General features: G+C 41.5%; 1 protein-coding gene across 2 annotated transcripts; it reads right to left on the reverse strand.

The window, feature by feature from the left end:
• Positions 1-2,903: 2,903 nt before the first annotated feature.
• Positions 2,904-14,795, reverse strand: LOC135524542 (basigin-like). Of its 2 annotated transcripts, XM_064952160.1 has the most exons (9): positions 14,722-14,783; positions 13,747-13,962; positions 7,747-7,915; positions 6,149-6,237; positions 5,820-5,956; positions 5,259-5,532; positions 3,847-3,859; positions 3,662-3,735; positions 2,904-3,511 (listed from the first exon to the last, which is right to left on the reverse strand). In XM_064952160.1, the coding sequence occupies exons 2-8, from the start codon at positions 13,808-13,810 to the stop codon at positions 3,675-3,677; spliced, it is 807 nt and encodes a 268-aa protein (XP_064808232.1). In that variant the 5' UTR covers positions 13,811-13,962; positions 14,722-14,783; the 3' UTR covers positions 2,904-3,511; positions 3,662-3,674. The 2 variants fall into 2 exon arrangements, with proteins under 2 accessions (XP_064808232.1, XP_064808233.1); XM_064952161.1 differs by lacking the exon at positions 13,747-13,962 and having other exon boundaries at positions 14,722-14,795.
• Between the last annotated feature and the right edge of the window lie 1,673 nt (positions 14,796-16,468).

A 16,468-nucleotide genomic window follows, 5' to 3' on the forward strand; every position in this document is an offset into this window, starting at 1 on the left:
TAGCACCAGTTAAGCCAGGTGAGGTCTCCGCATGTGTGTGGGGTGGGACAAAAGAGCTATCAAAGGCATTTTGAGCGGGACTCAGGGCTCTATAGTGAAATAAAACAATACGTACTAGCCAAGACAGAGAGGCATATTGACATTAGAGAGAGGCATAAAGCAATCACAGTTGTTGATCAGGAGAGCTAAGACACAATGGGTAAATGGCAATGAATGGGCAGAGCGGGTCAGTTAGGTACATACAGGACCTGAGTTTGAGGCTGGGGTCGACAGGTAAACAAAATGTTTACCGTGTAATTGAAACAGTCCAGGGGGCATCAGCTGTGTAGCCGAGTGATCATAGGGTAATAGAGCAGCAATGGGTGAGTCAGGGTGCCGTTTGATAGTCACTACTACTCTAGGCGAGCAGGGGACACAGCGTACAGAAAAGTTAGCGGGCCGGGGCTAGTAGCTGGTTCTTTGGTGACATCGTAACAGAATAGCCTGTTGAGACCACATCGGGCGATCACGTCGGCAGTCCAGTCGTGATGGTTGGACTCTGTGTCGACAATAAAGGGTCCAGGCCAATTGGCAAAGGAGGTATTGTAGCCCTAGAATTAGCTGGTATATGGGCATAGCTCAAGGCTAGCTGGTGCTTGCTTCGGGACAGAGGCGTTAGTTAACAGTAGCCACGATGATCCGGAGTAATGATCCGGTGTAATGATCCTGAGCGGCAGGAATCCGGTGATATGGTAGAGAGAAGCAGTCCGATACGCTCTGGGTTGATATCACGCTACGAACAGCTTACTACACAACATATACTTAGCATTTCTTTATTAGCTACAGTATGCATATCTCTCTGGTATATTGCATCATTTATGCAGCGGCATACAATACATTTTTGGACTCACCATGTTGTGCTGTTCTCACTTGAACAGGAAGGTGTTGTAATGGTAATTTCTTTTGTCATCAAACTTTGTCATCAAAGTCTGGCATTCTCTGGATTAATGGTGCTTTCAAAACAACTGGGAAATCGAAGAAGAAAAAAAATTGAATCATGATGACGTCAGTGATTTTCATGTCGTAGCTCTAGAAAGAGGCCTGAGTTCCCGATTTACAATTCCGAGTTGGATGACCGTTCAAAATATTTTTTCCCAGTCGTAGCTCGTTTTTCCAGAGTTCCCAGTTGTCTTGAACTTACTAAAGTCAGATTTTGTTGTTGATTCTTCACAAAAAATACAGTTTCATATCTTTATGTTTGAAGCCTGAAATGTGGCAAAAGGTCGCAAAGTTCAAGGGGGCCGAATACTTTCGCAAGGCACTGTAAATGAGGATTTGACGTCATTTTATCTGTGGCCAATTAATTACCTTGAGCCTTCTTGGATGGAGACTTCTAATGTAACTCTATGGCAGCACCCAAGGGGCTAGAATTATCTACATCTACCCTTAGACTTGGTGGTGACGTAGTGTCCCCATGAGTGAGAGAACATTGAGCCAATCATGGCACAACGCTCCGTATTTACTGCTGGCTTGCCCCACCACCACAGAAAGCAATGAGCTAAGCTGAAACAGCTGCATTTTTGAGCTGCCTTACTCAAGAAAACAAAAAAAGAGACCATGTTTATATGCAGCGTTATTAACTCAATGATATACAGTACCAGTCAAACGTTTGGACACCTACTCATTCCAGGGTATTTCTTTATTTGTACCATTTTCTATGGTAGAATAATAGTGAAGACATCAAAACACATGGAATCATGTAGTAACCAAAAACTGTTAAAAAAATCTAAATATATTTTATATTTGAGATTCTACAAAGTAGCCACCATTTCCCTCGATAACAGCTTTACACATACTTGGCATTCTCTCAACCAGCTTCATGAGGTAGTCACCTGGAATGCATTTCAAATAACAGGTGTGCCTTGTTAAAAGTTCATTTGTGGAATTTCTTTCCTTCTTAATGTATTTGAGCCAATCAGTTGTGTTGTGACAAGTTCGGGGTGGTATACAGAAAATAGCCCTATTTGGTAAAAGACCAAGTCCATATTATGGCAAGAACAACTCAAATAAACAAAGAGAAACAACAGTCCATTACTTTAAGACATGAAGGTCAGTCAATGTGGAACATTTCAAGAACTTTGAAAGTTCCTTCAAGTGCAGTCGCAAAACGCGCTGATGAAACTGGCTCTCATGAGGACCACCACAGGAAAAGACCCAGTTACCTCTACTGCAGACGATAAGTTCCTTAGATCCGGAGCCTGCTGTTTTTCTGTTTTACCTGATAATTGCACACACATCTGGTGTCCCAGGTCTAAATTAGTCACTGATTAGAGGGTAACAATGATGCCGTGGAACTGGCTTCTAGGTCCAGAGTTGAGTTTGAGGGTTCTAGCCAGTGGGCCTGAAGTTGTCCCACACTGAAGAAGTCTGCAAAGCTGAAACATCTGTGTATGCCATATCTGATGCAGTGAAAATAATTTTGTTACAATCCAAAAAATGAAGCAAGCTTTATGCCACATCTTTTTGAGTGCAGCCCCATCACACATACCCCCTTTTGCTTAGCTTCAAGTCATGCCATTCACCTAAGAGGACTGACACCTTGATGTACAAATCAGCGGAGGCTACTGAGGGGAGGACAGCTCATAATAATGGCTGGAACGGAGTGATTGGAATTGCATCAAACACATGGAAACCAAGTGTTTGATACCATTCCACTAATTATGCTCCAGCCATTACCACAAGCCCATCCTCCCCAATTAAGGTGAAACCAACCTCCTGTGGTACAAACCAATTGCCTAAGACCATGCAGGGCACTTTGGAAAATATCTTTATAGCTTTACTTGTGGAATGGCCTTTAGCATTATGTGGCCTTGTGGAAATATGAAACATTTAATCTTATTCGACAGTTAACACAATAGACCACATCTCTTAAAATCAAATAACTTTATTAAGATTCTGCAATTTGGTACAGTTGACAGTGTCCTAGACAATAATTTACACACACACAAACAAATACATACATATAGGTATGTGTGTATATGTGTGTATGTATGTGTGTGTGTGTGTGTGTGTGTGTATGTATGTATGTATGTATGTATGTATGTATGTATGTATGTATGTATGTATGTATGTATGTATGTATGTATGTATGTATGTATGTATGTATGTATGTATGTATGTATGTATGTATGTATGTATGTACGTACACACACACACACACACACACACACATACATACATACAAAGTCATAAGAACAAACAGAAAAAAACACCAATCATTCTCATGTAAACGTTTACAATGGATTTCACTTCTAGAACGGCAATAAAAACCATGCCATTTTAATCCCATGGTCTTAAACTGAAACATGTTCCCTGGCAGCACAATACAGAGAGAAATATAGAACAAAATCTAAAGGAAAATCAGTCAATTTCTCAAGACATTAATACTGAAAAGTTGTTTTAAAATTCATATTACGTAACATTCAACAACCCAATGCCCCTCATAGATCTTGGAAGGTCATCATCAGGATATCTGTCAGGAGACAAAGATAGGATTAACAATTAGATTGATGAAAGCTAACCTCTACAGGAGTTTTACTGCTTTGATTTTGCAAACAGAATAAATTCATTTGAAATGGGCTCATTCTGTTGAGTGGATTGATTCAAAAGCTGTCATACGCACCTCTCATCTTCTCTCAGTTGGAGTTCCTTTGCCTGACGTCCTTGTTCTTGTGGTCTGTGTTAGCATTGCTCTTCCTGAAAGACATTTTCCACTCCGAACATTATAGCACATTAAGAAAATAACAATTTTCTTGGGCGAGAAATTAAATATATATTTGTTTATGTCAGTGTGAAATGTATACTTACAGGGGAGCAGATCCTGAGTCATCATCCATACAGCAACACAGGGACAAGAGAAAAGATGAAGAGCAGTGAATAGCTGAATTTGTTTGAGACAGTTGGTGTGAGAAATATTCTCCCAATGAGAGCAAGGCGTGAAAAATGTATGCTTTTCGACAGACAATGAAAGTAAGGGTGACAAAGTTCTAAGCATTTCTTTAAGTAGGCCTTTCAAGTGAATGCAACAACTCAATGAAAAAAAACAAGCGCCCACTGCCATAGATCTACAATAATCAAATAAACTTAATCCCAATCAAATTTTAAAAAGATAAAATAGCAAGAGTTATGACAAATCTACCTTCACTGTATCCTAACGCTGAAAATGGTTATAGACAAAAGCATACAGGCATACTGCAGATCAAACGGTACTCTCAGGAAAGAGTAGGTGCCCTCGGGCAACGAATGAGATCAATGATAACATGATATCCCTATTATAAATAGCTGAAATTACTCATCATGCATGGAGATCAAGATGCATGCAAGACCAAATATTAAAGGTATACACAGCAATATGACATAACTAGCCCGGCTGCTTTCTGCTCCCTGACCAATATTTGTTGTTGATGTATGTAAGCAGGACGTTGCTGCCCTGTGTATGATGTCATACTTCTGTATGTACCATTAAAACCCCAATTCCTGAGGCATTTCCAACATATCAAACCATGACATTAGACCTTATTCCTCCCTCACATTACTTATTTGTCCATTGCGCTGGCATGATAAAACAAACATTGATTTGTGGACATAAAAATTGGGCAACATTTTTGCAGTCTGAAAATGTCATTCAAATTTAGCCCAGGTTGGTCCAATGTAGGAAAGCAAGGCCAGTGAAAGAGTTCCTTATTAGATACATTCTTATACAAGTGGCGACTATGAAAGCAGTGGATTCTGACTCCCATAGCTTCTCAGTTACTGTCATCTCAGGTCAATCACTTCAATCTGACATGCGGTTTTGATCACTTATCAAAACGTAAAAGCAGCAGCGAACAGAGAAATAAAAAACAAACAAAAAATAGTTCTAATAAAAAACCGATTGCTTTAGATCGAATAGAACTACTAAAATCAAGAGTGGAAAACATTTTTGTAAACTAAATCAAGACCACATCCATAATAGTAAACCTCCTGTATCCAAACCATTACGAAAATGGTAACTATGGAGATATCATTAAAATGGCAGGTAACGAATGCACAGAAATATTTGTTGAATGACAGTGCATCTGCAACTGAGAGACTGTTCTGCCACTCGGGGGCAGCAGACACTCACAGTCAAATCATATGGACATGACCAGGTATGCTACTTTAGTCCTTCAGAAAACATAGATGAATGGCAAAACAAGAGTACTTCCTTTCTGCCTTTCTCTGCGGGTGTGTCGACTTACCGTCGTTGATCTCATCAGGCTTTCTCCTCTTCTCATATATGAAGATGATGCTGACCAGGATGATGACCTCAGCCACTATGCCCAGGAAGGGCCAGAGGGCGGCCAGCCGGCTGCGGACATGCAGGTGGACCTTGTCGGAGGTCGAGCCGAACTTGCTCGTGCCATCGCAAATGTAGTCGCCTATGTCCATGGCGATGTCCAGGTTGTCAATGGTCAGGGTGGTCCTGTTGGGGGTGCTTTTGATCTCATACCTGTCGGTACCGTTGTTGATGGCCTGAGAATGCCAGACAGGGAGTAAACTCATTCAACACCAATTTCAAAATGTTTCTATTTTCTAGGGCAGACCCCTTTGGCAAGTACTACTACGTGTGGAATTACTGTGGCTTCAATCAAGATACTGATTTAAGTCAATGATTCCTAAAATTGGAAAATAACTGCAGCATGGTTGAAACTGAGTTCAATCACTCAGTTTAGTCCAGCAGCAGGGTTTATTCCAGCTCAGTGAAACCAATTTTGCAAAGCATAATGTGTATCAATGATGTAAAGTTTGCTAAAGCATACCGTCTTATCTTCTCCCTCCAGTTTGTACCACTTCCAGTCAGTGGGCAGTGGGTATCCATAACTAATACACACCAGCACACCCTTGTCCTTCTCGTTACCATGCTCAGAGCGTTTGTAGGCAGAGACAAGTGGAGCAGCTAGTGACAAACACAGGGAGGCAGGTATTTATGGGATGATAGCCGATATGCACTATTTATCCAAAACACCAGCATCTGCAGTTTTCTAAACCAATTGGTTATATAGGCCTATTGCAGCCTTCAGATACTCAAAGTGCGCTAAAATTAACTGGCAGAGGATGTCAGTAGAAGAAACTTAAAAGGATTACTTACTTTTGACTTCAATGGTTGTTTTCACCTCGGGCTCAGAAAGGAAGACGCACTCATACAATCCACCGGAATGGGAATCGATTTTAGCCAAGCTAATGGAAAAAAACAAAAACTAAAGGTAACCCCTAAAGATGAGAAACACAGACATACTTCGCTTAAACAATGGCTTCTAACACATCACAGTCATGAAGTCACTTTGCAAAAGATGCTGCCCCAACATGCTGAGCTTCAGTGGCAGGTAAATCGAGTCAAGTCCATCTGGTGGATCAAACATGCAGATTTTATTTTTTAATTTCTTTTATTTCACCTTTACTTAACCAGGTAGGCAAGTTGAGAACAAGTTCTCATTTACAATTGCGACCTGGCCAAGATAAAGCAAAGCAGTTCGACACATACAACGACACAGAGTTACACATGGAGTAAAACAAACATACAGTCAATAATACAGTATAAACAAGTCTATATACGATGTGAGCAAATGAGGTGAGATAAGGGAGGTAAAGGCAAAAAAAGGCCATGGTGGCGAAGGAAATACAATATAGCAAGTAAAACACTGGAATGGTAGATTTGCAATGGAAGAATGTGCAAAGTAGAAATAAAAAATAATGGGGTGCAAAGGAGCAAAATACAGAAATAAATTAAATACAGTAGGGAAAGAGGTAGTTGTTTGGGCTAAATTATAGGTGGGCTATGTACAGGTGCAGTAATCTGCTCTGACAGTTGGTGCTTAAAGTTAGTGAGGGAGATAAGTGTTTCCAGTTTCAGAGATTTTTGTAGTTCGTTCCAGTCATTGGCAGCAGAGAACTGGAAGGAGAGGCAGCCAAAGAAAGAATTGGTTTTGGGGGTGACTAGAGAGATATACCTGCTGGAGTATGTGCTACAGGTGGGAGATGCTATGGTGACCAGCGAGCTGAGATAAGGGGGGACTTTACCGAGCAGGGTCTAGTAGATGACATGGAGCCAGTGGGTTTGGCGACGAGTATGAAGCGAAGGCCAGCCAACGAGAGCGTACAGGTCGCAATGGTGGGTAGTATATGGGGCTTTGGTGACAAAACGGATTGCACTGTGATAGACTGCATCCAATTTGTTGAGTAGGGTATTGGAGGCTATTTTGTAAATGACATCGCCAAAGTCGAGGATTGGTAGGATGGTCAGTTTTACAAGGGTATGTTTGGCAGCATGAGTGAAGGATGCTTTGTTGCGAAATAGGAAGCCAATTCTAGATTTAACTTTGGATTGGAGATGTTTGATATGGGTCTGGAAGGAGAGTTTACAGTCTAACCAGACACCTAAGTATTTGTAGTTGTCCAGATATTCTAAGTCAGAGCCGTCCAGAGTAGTGATGTTGGACAGGCGGGTAGGTGCAGGTTGCGATTGGTTGAAGAGCTTGCATTTAGTTTTACTTGTATTTTAGAGCAATTGGAGGCCACGGAAGGAGAGTTGTATGGCATTGAAGCTTGCCTGGAGGGTTGTTAACACAGTGTCCAAAGAAGGGCCAGAAGTATACAGAATGGTGTCGTCTGCGTATAAATAAAGATAAATATAATATATATATAATATAGATTAAACATGCCAACACACCCTGCCTTCCTGGAACTTACGTGTGCTCGGTGTAGAGAGTTGGCAAGTTATGCTTGGATGACTCGATCACTTTGCCGTTCCTCATCCAGTAGTGGCCTTTGACTGTGGACGGGGGGTCGGTCAGTTTGCATGAGAGGACAGCAGAGGTCTGGTTGTATACCTCCATAGGTTCAGCTTCAATTAAGGGATCTGTAGACGCACATAAATTGAATATATTAAAAAAGCCATCCTTTGATATAAACACATCAAGTAGGCCTATACACTGACCATTATAGTTTACCATAGTACCATGAGGAAAGGCCAAGTGTAACAAATTATTGTGTCTTTTCTAGTACAGGACATTGCTAAAAAGGCACCTAGATACATCTGTGGTTATTTAGGCTAGCGGAATTTATAGGGTTTACTAGACAAATGGCAATCTATTGGAGATTGTCTTGATACCAACATGTCGAGGAGCCACAAACCTCAAGGAGACACTGTCCAGGGCTCGACATTGCTTTACTATCTTTTACCCTGAACTTCATAGAAAAAACTGATAAGGTCTAGCCTAGCTGATCAAATTGTATTACTTTCATCAACTATCACATTTCATGCCAAAAACAACACAATATAAAATGGCAGCGCAGAGCTTTCCAAGAAGGGGGCAGATCACACATGGGAAGACACCTAAATGGAGAGCTCGGTCTGAACCAAGAGTTCAAGATGGGAGAGAAGAGGAGTTAGACTGGGAAGTTAATCTAGGAGACCATGCTTGTAAATCAACACAAGCAGAAGAAGCAACCAGCAAGGTGAGGTATGGCAGGTTGGTGTTCCACTGACAGAGAAGAGGAACAAATAAGAGGATATTTTGGTTTGGTTTAGGGTAGTGAAATGAACAACTTGTGTCAAATAATACTGGACCACAAGGCAGAAAGATGGCCTATGGCTGAGAAGCATTACAAAGATGGGTTGGGGTCTTCTGTAGATAATTTAGTACTTCTAAAGAGCCTAAACAGGTCTAAAGAGTGTAAACAACACAGGAGAGTACCAATGTTTGTATAAATTATTACACATTCTAATCCTTGGACAGAACAGCAAAATAGAGAATGAAAGCCAACAAGAATCTAAACACTCCATAAACTGACCCCTTAAAAAAAATGTTTTTTTTTTATGATGCAGCCATTTGCAGGTTTCAGACCTTCTAATCAGTATTATTCATATGAAAAATATTTTACTAATTCATTAATTTAAACAATTCCCTAAGTTTTGACATTGGCCTCGGAAAGAGGCATCAGATTGAGGGTAGTGCTACGGCAGGTAGGACGCGTCTAAGGAGAGCGGCTCGGCCATGCATGACAGGAGCTCAGTGAGGGGAGTAGGGGTGAGACAGGGCAGAGGGCAGGAGAGGGTGTGGGACAGGAGGTGGACCACTCTCTGTTCTCTCTACAGGGAGACGCTGCCTGGCTGTACACAGGGCCTCCCACCACTAGCACTCACATTCAAACACTACAACGTTAGCCTGTGAGGGTATCCACTTGACTTTTGGTGCCTTCTTCAGCTCGTTGCGGTCAGGATCGTTGTTAGCGCGGCACTCTTACGTGCCAGTCATTGAGCGTGAGGTTTAAGAGGTGAATGGAGCTGAATGTAGGTGGCGTTGAGGCCGACACAGTCCTCCCGCACCCCATAAAACAGCTAGGTCATGGTCTCGTGCTCCTCGCCCTCTATGAACCACCACTGCACCTCGGGGATCGGGTTCCCCGTCACCTCACAGAGCAGCTCTGCACTGTCCTCTATCCGCTTCATCTAGAACAGGGACGACTTGATAAAGCCGGCTGAACAGGCCATTATGGGGGAGGGGTGGATTGATTTGAGTATTATAATGATGGATTAGGTTGGGAATGGTGTGAGCACATCAGTCAATTCAACGAGATGATAGTAAGGCAGAAAGAAAGAAGAGGTTAATAAGACACATGAATAAGAGAAGGAAGAGTTTGAGCATCATCATTTTAACCAAATGATTTCATGCCAAATTGATGCAAACAAACTGGTGCACAAATTGAGAGCAACTTTTTGTGCTTCGAAACACTTCTGGAATATTTTATTTCAGCACATGAAATATGGGACCAACACTTTACATGTTGAGTTTATATTTTTGTTAAGTGTATAACTGAAATTTCTATGTGATTTTGGTCAGGTTGCCCAAAATATTACATATGCCGCTTTAACAGAACATGCAACTCCTGTAATGAAGAAGTCAATAAAATGTAATTTTCAAACACTTGCCAAAATGCAATTAGCAAGAAAACACCATTCTAAACAGAGCAACTGATGCGAACGGTATATGACAGAGAGGAAAATCTCAGTTACAAACTTAGAGGGGGAAACTAAAGACAACAACTAGGATGGGTTGCTAATATGAAGTGTTGTGCCTTTGGCTTCTGGACAATGAAATAAAGTTGATATGAAAACCAATAGAAGAGGAGAGAAATGGCATATGAGGAAGTCTTTCATAGGCAGTGCGTGTGGAAAAAGGCCTAGCTGATTATTGAGTTGCAGCTGCCTGTGGAAAAGCAGCTATAATGTGTGAAGATAATGAGTATAATTTTAAAAAAGAGACAAGGGAAGGGATGTGTTGCGAAGATAACCTGTAGGCACATCTCTCTCCAGAATGCAAGCGCTCAGCTCTCCAGAATGCAATCGGTCTGCTTATGAAAACGTTTGTAGTGTCCGAACAAAATATGTCCACTCTATGGAAACGTGAGACTCACACGAACATGTCGGTGATTTTGCTCTACGTCCCCCACCATCGTCACACGACTCGTCTGTCTTCGGTACCGCCGATCTGCCAATTTCTGTATGTAGCGTCTGAACAGTTTGGGCTAAACACTAATATAACCTCCCCTACGGAAAGGTGAGTATCTCACGTACACTACATTACCAAAAGTTATGTGAACACCTGCTTGTCGAACATCTCATTCCAAAATCATGGGAATTAATATGGAGTTGGTCCCCCCCCTTGCTGCTATAACAGCCTCCACTCTTCTGGGAAGGTTTTCCACTAGAAGTTGGAACATTGCTGCGGGGACTTGCTTCCATTCAGCCACAAGAGCATTAGTGAGGTCGGGCACTGATGTTTTGGGTGATTAGGCCCGGCTCACAGTCTGCGTTCCAATTCATCCCAAAGGTGTTTGATGGAGTTGAGGTCAGGGCTCTGTGCAATCAAGTTCTTCCACAACGATCTCGACAAACCATTTCTGTATGGACCTCGCTTTGTGCATGGGGGCATTGTCATGCTGAAACAGGAAAGGTCCTTCCCCAAACTGTTGCCACAAAGTTGGAAGCACAGAATTCATCTAGAATGTCATTGTATGCTGTAGCGTTAAGATTTCCCTTCACTGGAACTAAAGGGTCTAGCCTGAACCATGAAAAATAGCCCCAGACCATTATTCCTCCTCCAACAAACTTTACAGTTGGCACAATGCATTCGGGCAGGTAGTGCTCTTCTGGCATCCGCCAAACCCAGATTCGTCCATCGGACAGCCAGATGGTGAAGTATGATTCATCACCCCAGAGAAGGCGTTTCCACTGCTCCAGAGTCCAATGGTGGTGAGCTTTACACCACTCCATCCGACGCTTGGCATTGCACATGGTGATCTTAGGCTTGTGTGCGGCTCCTCGGCTATGAAAACCCACTCATGAAGTTCCCTACAAACAGTTATTGTGCTGACGTTGCTTTCAAAGGCATTTCGGAACTCCGTGGTGAGTGTTGCAGCCGAGGACATACGATTTTTATAAACTTCAGCACTCGGCGGTCCAGTCGTGTGCGCTTGTGGCGTACCACTTTGCAGCTGAGCCATTGTTGCTCCTAGACATTTTTACTTCAAAATAACAGCACTTACAGTTGGCCGGGGTAGCTCTAGCAGGGCAGAAATATGAAAGAAAGGTGGCATCCTATGACGGTGCCACGTTGAAAGCCAATGAGCTCTTAAGTAAGGCCATTCCACGATCAATGTTTGTTTATGTTGATTGCATGGCTGTGTGCTCAAATTTATATACCTGTCAGCAACAGGTGTGGCTGAAATAGCCAAATCCAGTCATTTGAAGGAATGTCCAAATAAATGTGTACGTTGGTTGTTTTGCTCTACGACGCCCACAAAACTCTCCTGAAGGTAGTCCGGTACCAGTAAAAAAAAAGTTTAAAAAAAAATAAAATAAAAAAAAGGAAATATGTAAGTAGATTAGTGCCAAAACAATTGGGTAAAATGTGTAGAAAATAAAAAGTTCTGTGATTTCTTATATCTCTCAGATATGAGAAACACATCAAAACAAACTTCCTATAGATTTTTTTTAATTTTTTTTTTGTGGGGGGGGGGGGACTGTTTTCCATGTATGAATCTGTTATTGAATGTGTTTCAATGGGCTAATAGCAATAAGGCTATTAGCATTAAGGCTATTTCAATGTTCAATCAAATAGTTTTTTAAAAATATATATATTTTTATACCTGAAAGGATCTTAAAATCCAAACTCAAATAGCTAAATGAGGGTTAACTTCTAACAACTTCTGTAGCTTGTGAACAGAGTTTGTAGCTCAAACTATTCCGTCCCGTTGTCACAAATGTTGCTCTTGCCCAGCCCCTGTGAATCACACAGACTAATCTACCGTATTCTACAGATGCAGAAGAACTAGACAAATACAATGGTACAACTCAAAAGTCTGTAGCAAACACACAATGTTTAAAGAAGTCCAAAAAGTGGGACTCATTACAGTGGGACTCATTGTGTTAAGGCAATTTAATTTTCTTGCAGTCTTTGCTAAAAATAGGCTTGCAAACACAAGGGTTCTTGCTTGATTGAAACGTTTTATATAATACATGTAAATACATTGATATTGTAACCATACAAACCTAATATTTGTTGTGAATTTAATTGAGATATGTGGTATGTGGTATTTGTATTTATTAGGGATCCCCATCTTCCTGGGGTCCAAACACATTAAAAAAAATTACATATAAAACTAAATATAAAACAGTACATCATAACATTATTACACCACTATGTTGTACCACATTTAAATAAATGTGTTATTTATCTCCATTGAAAGGTTGACATATGGAGGTAAAACATCATCTTACTTTCTTCCATCCTCTAAACTGGACATCTATGACAGAGCAGCTGACCTCCAATGACTCAAGTTGGCAAACTGGTCTACAACAGTTTAATTAAAAGATCGCAGCTAACAATCCAGAAGCACAGGCAGAACTTTGACTCGCAAAAAACTAGCTGAGACTTCAAACATGAAAGATGACAGCCTTGGTAGACAACTGGTTAGTCTGCTCATTTACACACTCAACAAAACATTGGCTGGTTTATGAAAAACTTAAAGGCAACTCCATTGGCTGGTGGTGGTCATGGTGGGGGATCTAGTCAAAAATGTGCACGCTAGCTGGTAAATACTAGTAGTAACTAAATATTGACACTTGCCTTTTTAAAATGAGACCTACACGTCACTGATTTTAGTTCTGACAAACGAGACAAATAGACATCTAATAATACTTAACAGTTAGCTACTTGCAAAATGAAACGTTATCCAACTATTTCAGTTAGCTAGCGTTACCTACAAGTCACTGGTTTTTAGGTATCACTAACGTTACATGTGTATATATTCACTAGCTACTTTGTACAACTAATATAGTATGAATATTGATGCAAAGCATCACATATTTGTTAGAACTATATCTTATTTACATAGTTAACGTTGCCAGGCTAAAACAAGTAAAATGATCAATCAATCATGTTCTGTGCCTGGAACGTTGTGACCCCCTCTTACTCTTATGCTTCCTAGGTACCTAACGTTAGCTACTTTGCTTTTTTTCTACATTTAACGTGATAGCGATTGATTTTGTTTTAGGTAGACTGTCTGGAAAACACATGGCGTTGAACTGTTAACGTTAAATCAACAATTGAAAACCGCTAACGTTAGCCAGTTCGCACCCTCTATACAGTAACGTTAACGTTACCTAGCTAACGTTAAATATCTTACCTGTCTGGGCATTGGCTTGGTTCAAGCACAATAGGAAGGCACTTAAACCCCACAGCACTTTCATTTTTTTTAGTCTGTCACAGATATACTGTCAATTACACTATTTTTCAAATATTTGATCTTATCTCGACTCCCTTGCTACACCATCGACGAGTTAGTCGTCGTCCTCTTGTTGTTCCTCACGTCGTGAACTAGCAGGTCCTTGCAAGTCACGCTCTGTGCGAAAAAAAAAAAAACTCAGTTCGACGTGAACAGGCAAAAGCAGAAAGGGAGATACCTAGTCAGTTGTACAACTGAACTCCTTTAACTGAAATTGTGTTTTCGGCATTAATCCAAGCCCTCTGAACACCGGCGAACTGAAACAATAATTCAAGCCGGAAATTTGACTCCATCCCAGGCCACCCAAACCAACAGACCGCTAATTTTGTTGGCTAACCCTATGTGTTGATGTAACGGGTACCAAACTAGTTATACATTTGGCAACTATGTTCATCTGAGAAGAAAGTTATCCACATTACAAAACACAAACATTTGGGACTGACAAACAAGTAGCCTATCTGAACACTGAGTATGCTTTGGGTGCACGCTTAACAACTCACTAGGAATACACCAATCATAGCACATACAAATGTACAAGGCTCGACACAAAACAATTAGCCTACATTTTTTTTAAAGATAGCTCAAATGTTCAAATTATTATCCTTATATTCAAGCATCAAGCATATCAAAGGTATAAAAACTTCACGCACACATTCACTGAACTTGAACATAAGCTACAACAATGTAAGTAAGTATAATACACTTCTCTTAAAAAAATGTATATTACACCGTTCACTCACTGGTGTCCATAAAGCAAACAGCACAAAAATAAACACATCTATACACGGAGTCAATGAAATTGAACATTGGCTACATAACTGCAAGTATAATACGAAAGTCCAAAAAACATGCCTTTGCACAAAAGCTTTAACTCACAGCAAATTGTCTTTCACTCTTGTCAGCCTGTTAAGGAAGAGTCATAGCATAGCTACTCCAGAGTAACCAGTAAGTAATTACCACTAGTAAACCAGTAGGGGGCGCAATAACTCACTGCTCTCTCAAATCAAATTTTATTTGTCACATACACATGGTTAGCAGATGTTAATGCGAGTGTAGCGAAATGCTTGTGCTTCTAGTTCCGACAATGCAGTAATAACCAACAAGTAATCTAACTAACAATTCCTAAACTACTGTCTTATACACAGTGTAAGGGGATAAAGAATATGTACATAAGGATATATGAATGAGTGATGGTACAGAGCAGCATAGGCAATATACAGTAGATGGTATCGAGTACAGTATATACATATGAGATGAGTATGTAAACAAAGTGGCATAGTTAAAGTGGCTAGTGATACATGTATTACATAAGGATGCAGTCGATGATATAGAGTACAGTATATACGTATGCATATGAGATTAATAATGTAGGGTAAGTAACATTATATAAGGTAGCATTGTTTAAAGTGGCTAGTGATATATTTACATCATTTCCCATCAATTCCCATTATTAAAGTGGCTGGAGTTGAGTCAGTGTCAGTGTGTTGGCAGCAGCCACTCAATGTTAGTGGTGGCTGTTTAACAGTCTGATGGCCTTGAGATAGAAGCTGTTTTTCAGTCTCTCGGTCCCAGCTTTGATGCACCTGTACTGACCTCGCCTTCTGGATGATAGCGGGGTGAACAGGCAGTGACTCGGGTGGTTGATGTCCTTGATGATCTTTATGGCCTTCCTGTAACATCGGGTGGTGTAGGTGTCCTGGAGGGCAGGTAGTTTTCCCCCGGTGATGCGTTGTGCAGACCTCACTACCCTCTGGAGAGCCTTACGGTTGAGGGCGGAGCAGTTGCCGTACCAGGCGGTGATACAGCCCGCCAGGATGCTCTCGATTGTGCATCTGTAGAAGTTTGTGAGTGCTTTTGGTGACAAGCCGAATTTCTTCAGCCTCCTGAGGTTGAAGAGGCGCTGCTGCGCCTTCTTCACGATGCTGTCTGTGTGAGTGGACCAATTCAGTTTGTCTGTGATGTGTATGCCGAGGAACTTAAAACTTGCTACTCTCTCCACTACTGTTCCATCGATGTGGATAGGGGGTGTTCCCTCTGCTGTTTCCTGAAGTCCACAATCATCTCCTTAGTTTTGTTGACGTTGAGTGTGAGGTTATTTTCCTGACACCACACTCCGAGGGCCCTCACCTCCTCCCTGTAGGCCGTCTCGTCATTGTTGGTAATCAAGCCTACCACTGTTGTGTCGTCCGCAAACTTGATGATTGAGTTGGAGGCGTGCGTGGCCACGCAGTCGTGGGTGAACAGGGAGTACAGGAGAGGGCTCAGAACGCACCCTTGTGGGGCCCCAGTGTTGAGGATCAGCGGGGAGGAGATGTTGTTACCTACCCTCACCACCTGGGGGCGGCCCGTCAGGAAGTCCAGTACCCAGTTGCACAGGGCGGGGTCGAGACCCAGGGTCTCGAGCTTGATGACGAGCTTGGAGGGTACTATGGTGTTGAATGCCGAGCTGTAGTCGATGAACAGCATTCTCACATAGGTATCTGCCATCTTGTCAATGACGTCATCTTTGTCAAGTCCCGTAAGAATCTCATTCACTGTTGCCATCAAAAGAAACGCTTCAAGGTTCTCTTGAGTTGAGGGAGGTTCTTAGGCAGTTCTTCTCAAATTTCAGGGTGGAGAAGGT

Source organism: Oncorhynchus masou, chromosome 31 (assembly GCF_036934945.1).
Source record: "Oncorhynchus masou masou isolate Uvic2021 chromosome 31, UVic_Omas_1.1, whole genome shotgun sequence".
NCBI classification, from domain to species: domain Eukaryota; kingdom Metazoa; phylum Chordata; class Actinopteri; order Salmoniformes; family Salmonidae; genus Oncorhynchus; species Oncorhynchus masou.

Coding starts and splice junctions, on each gene's coding strand:
- LOC135524542 (XM_064952160.1), bottom strand. CDS start 13,810: ATGAAAGTGCTGTGGGGTTTAAGTGCCTTCCTATTGTGCTTGAACCAA. Junction 5,957..6,148: donor AACAACCATTGAAGTCAAAA/GTAAGTAATCCT, acceptor GTTTGTCACTAG/CTGCTCCACTTGTCTCTGCC. Junction 5,533..5,819: donor TGGAGGGAGAAGATAAGACG/GTATGCTTTAGC, acceptor TGGCATTCTCAG/GCCATCAACAACGGTACCGA.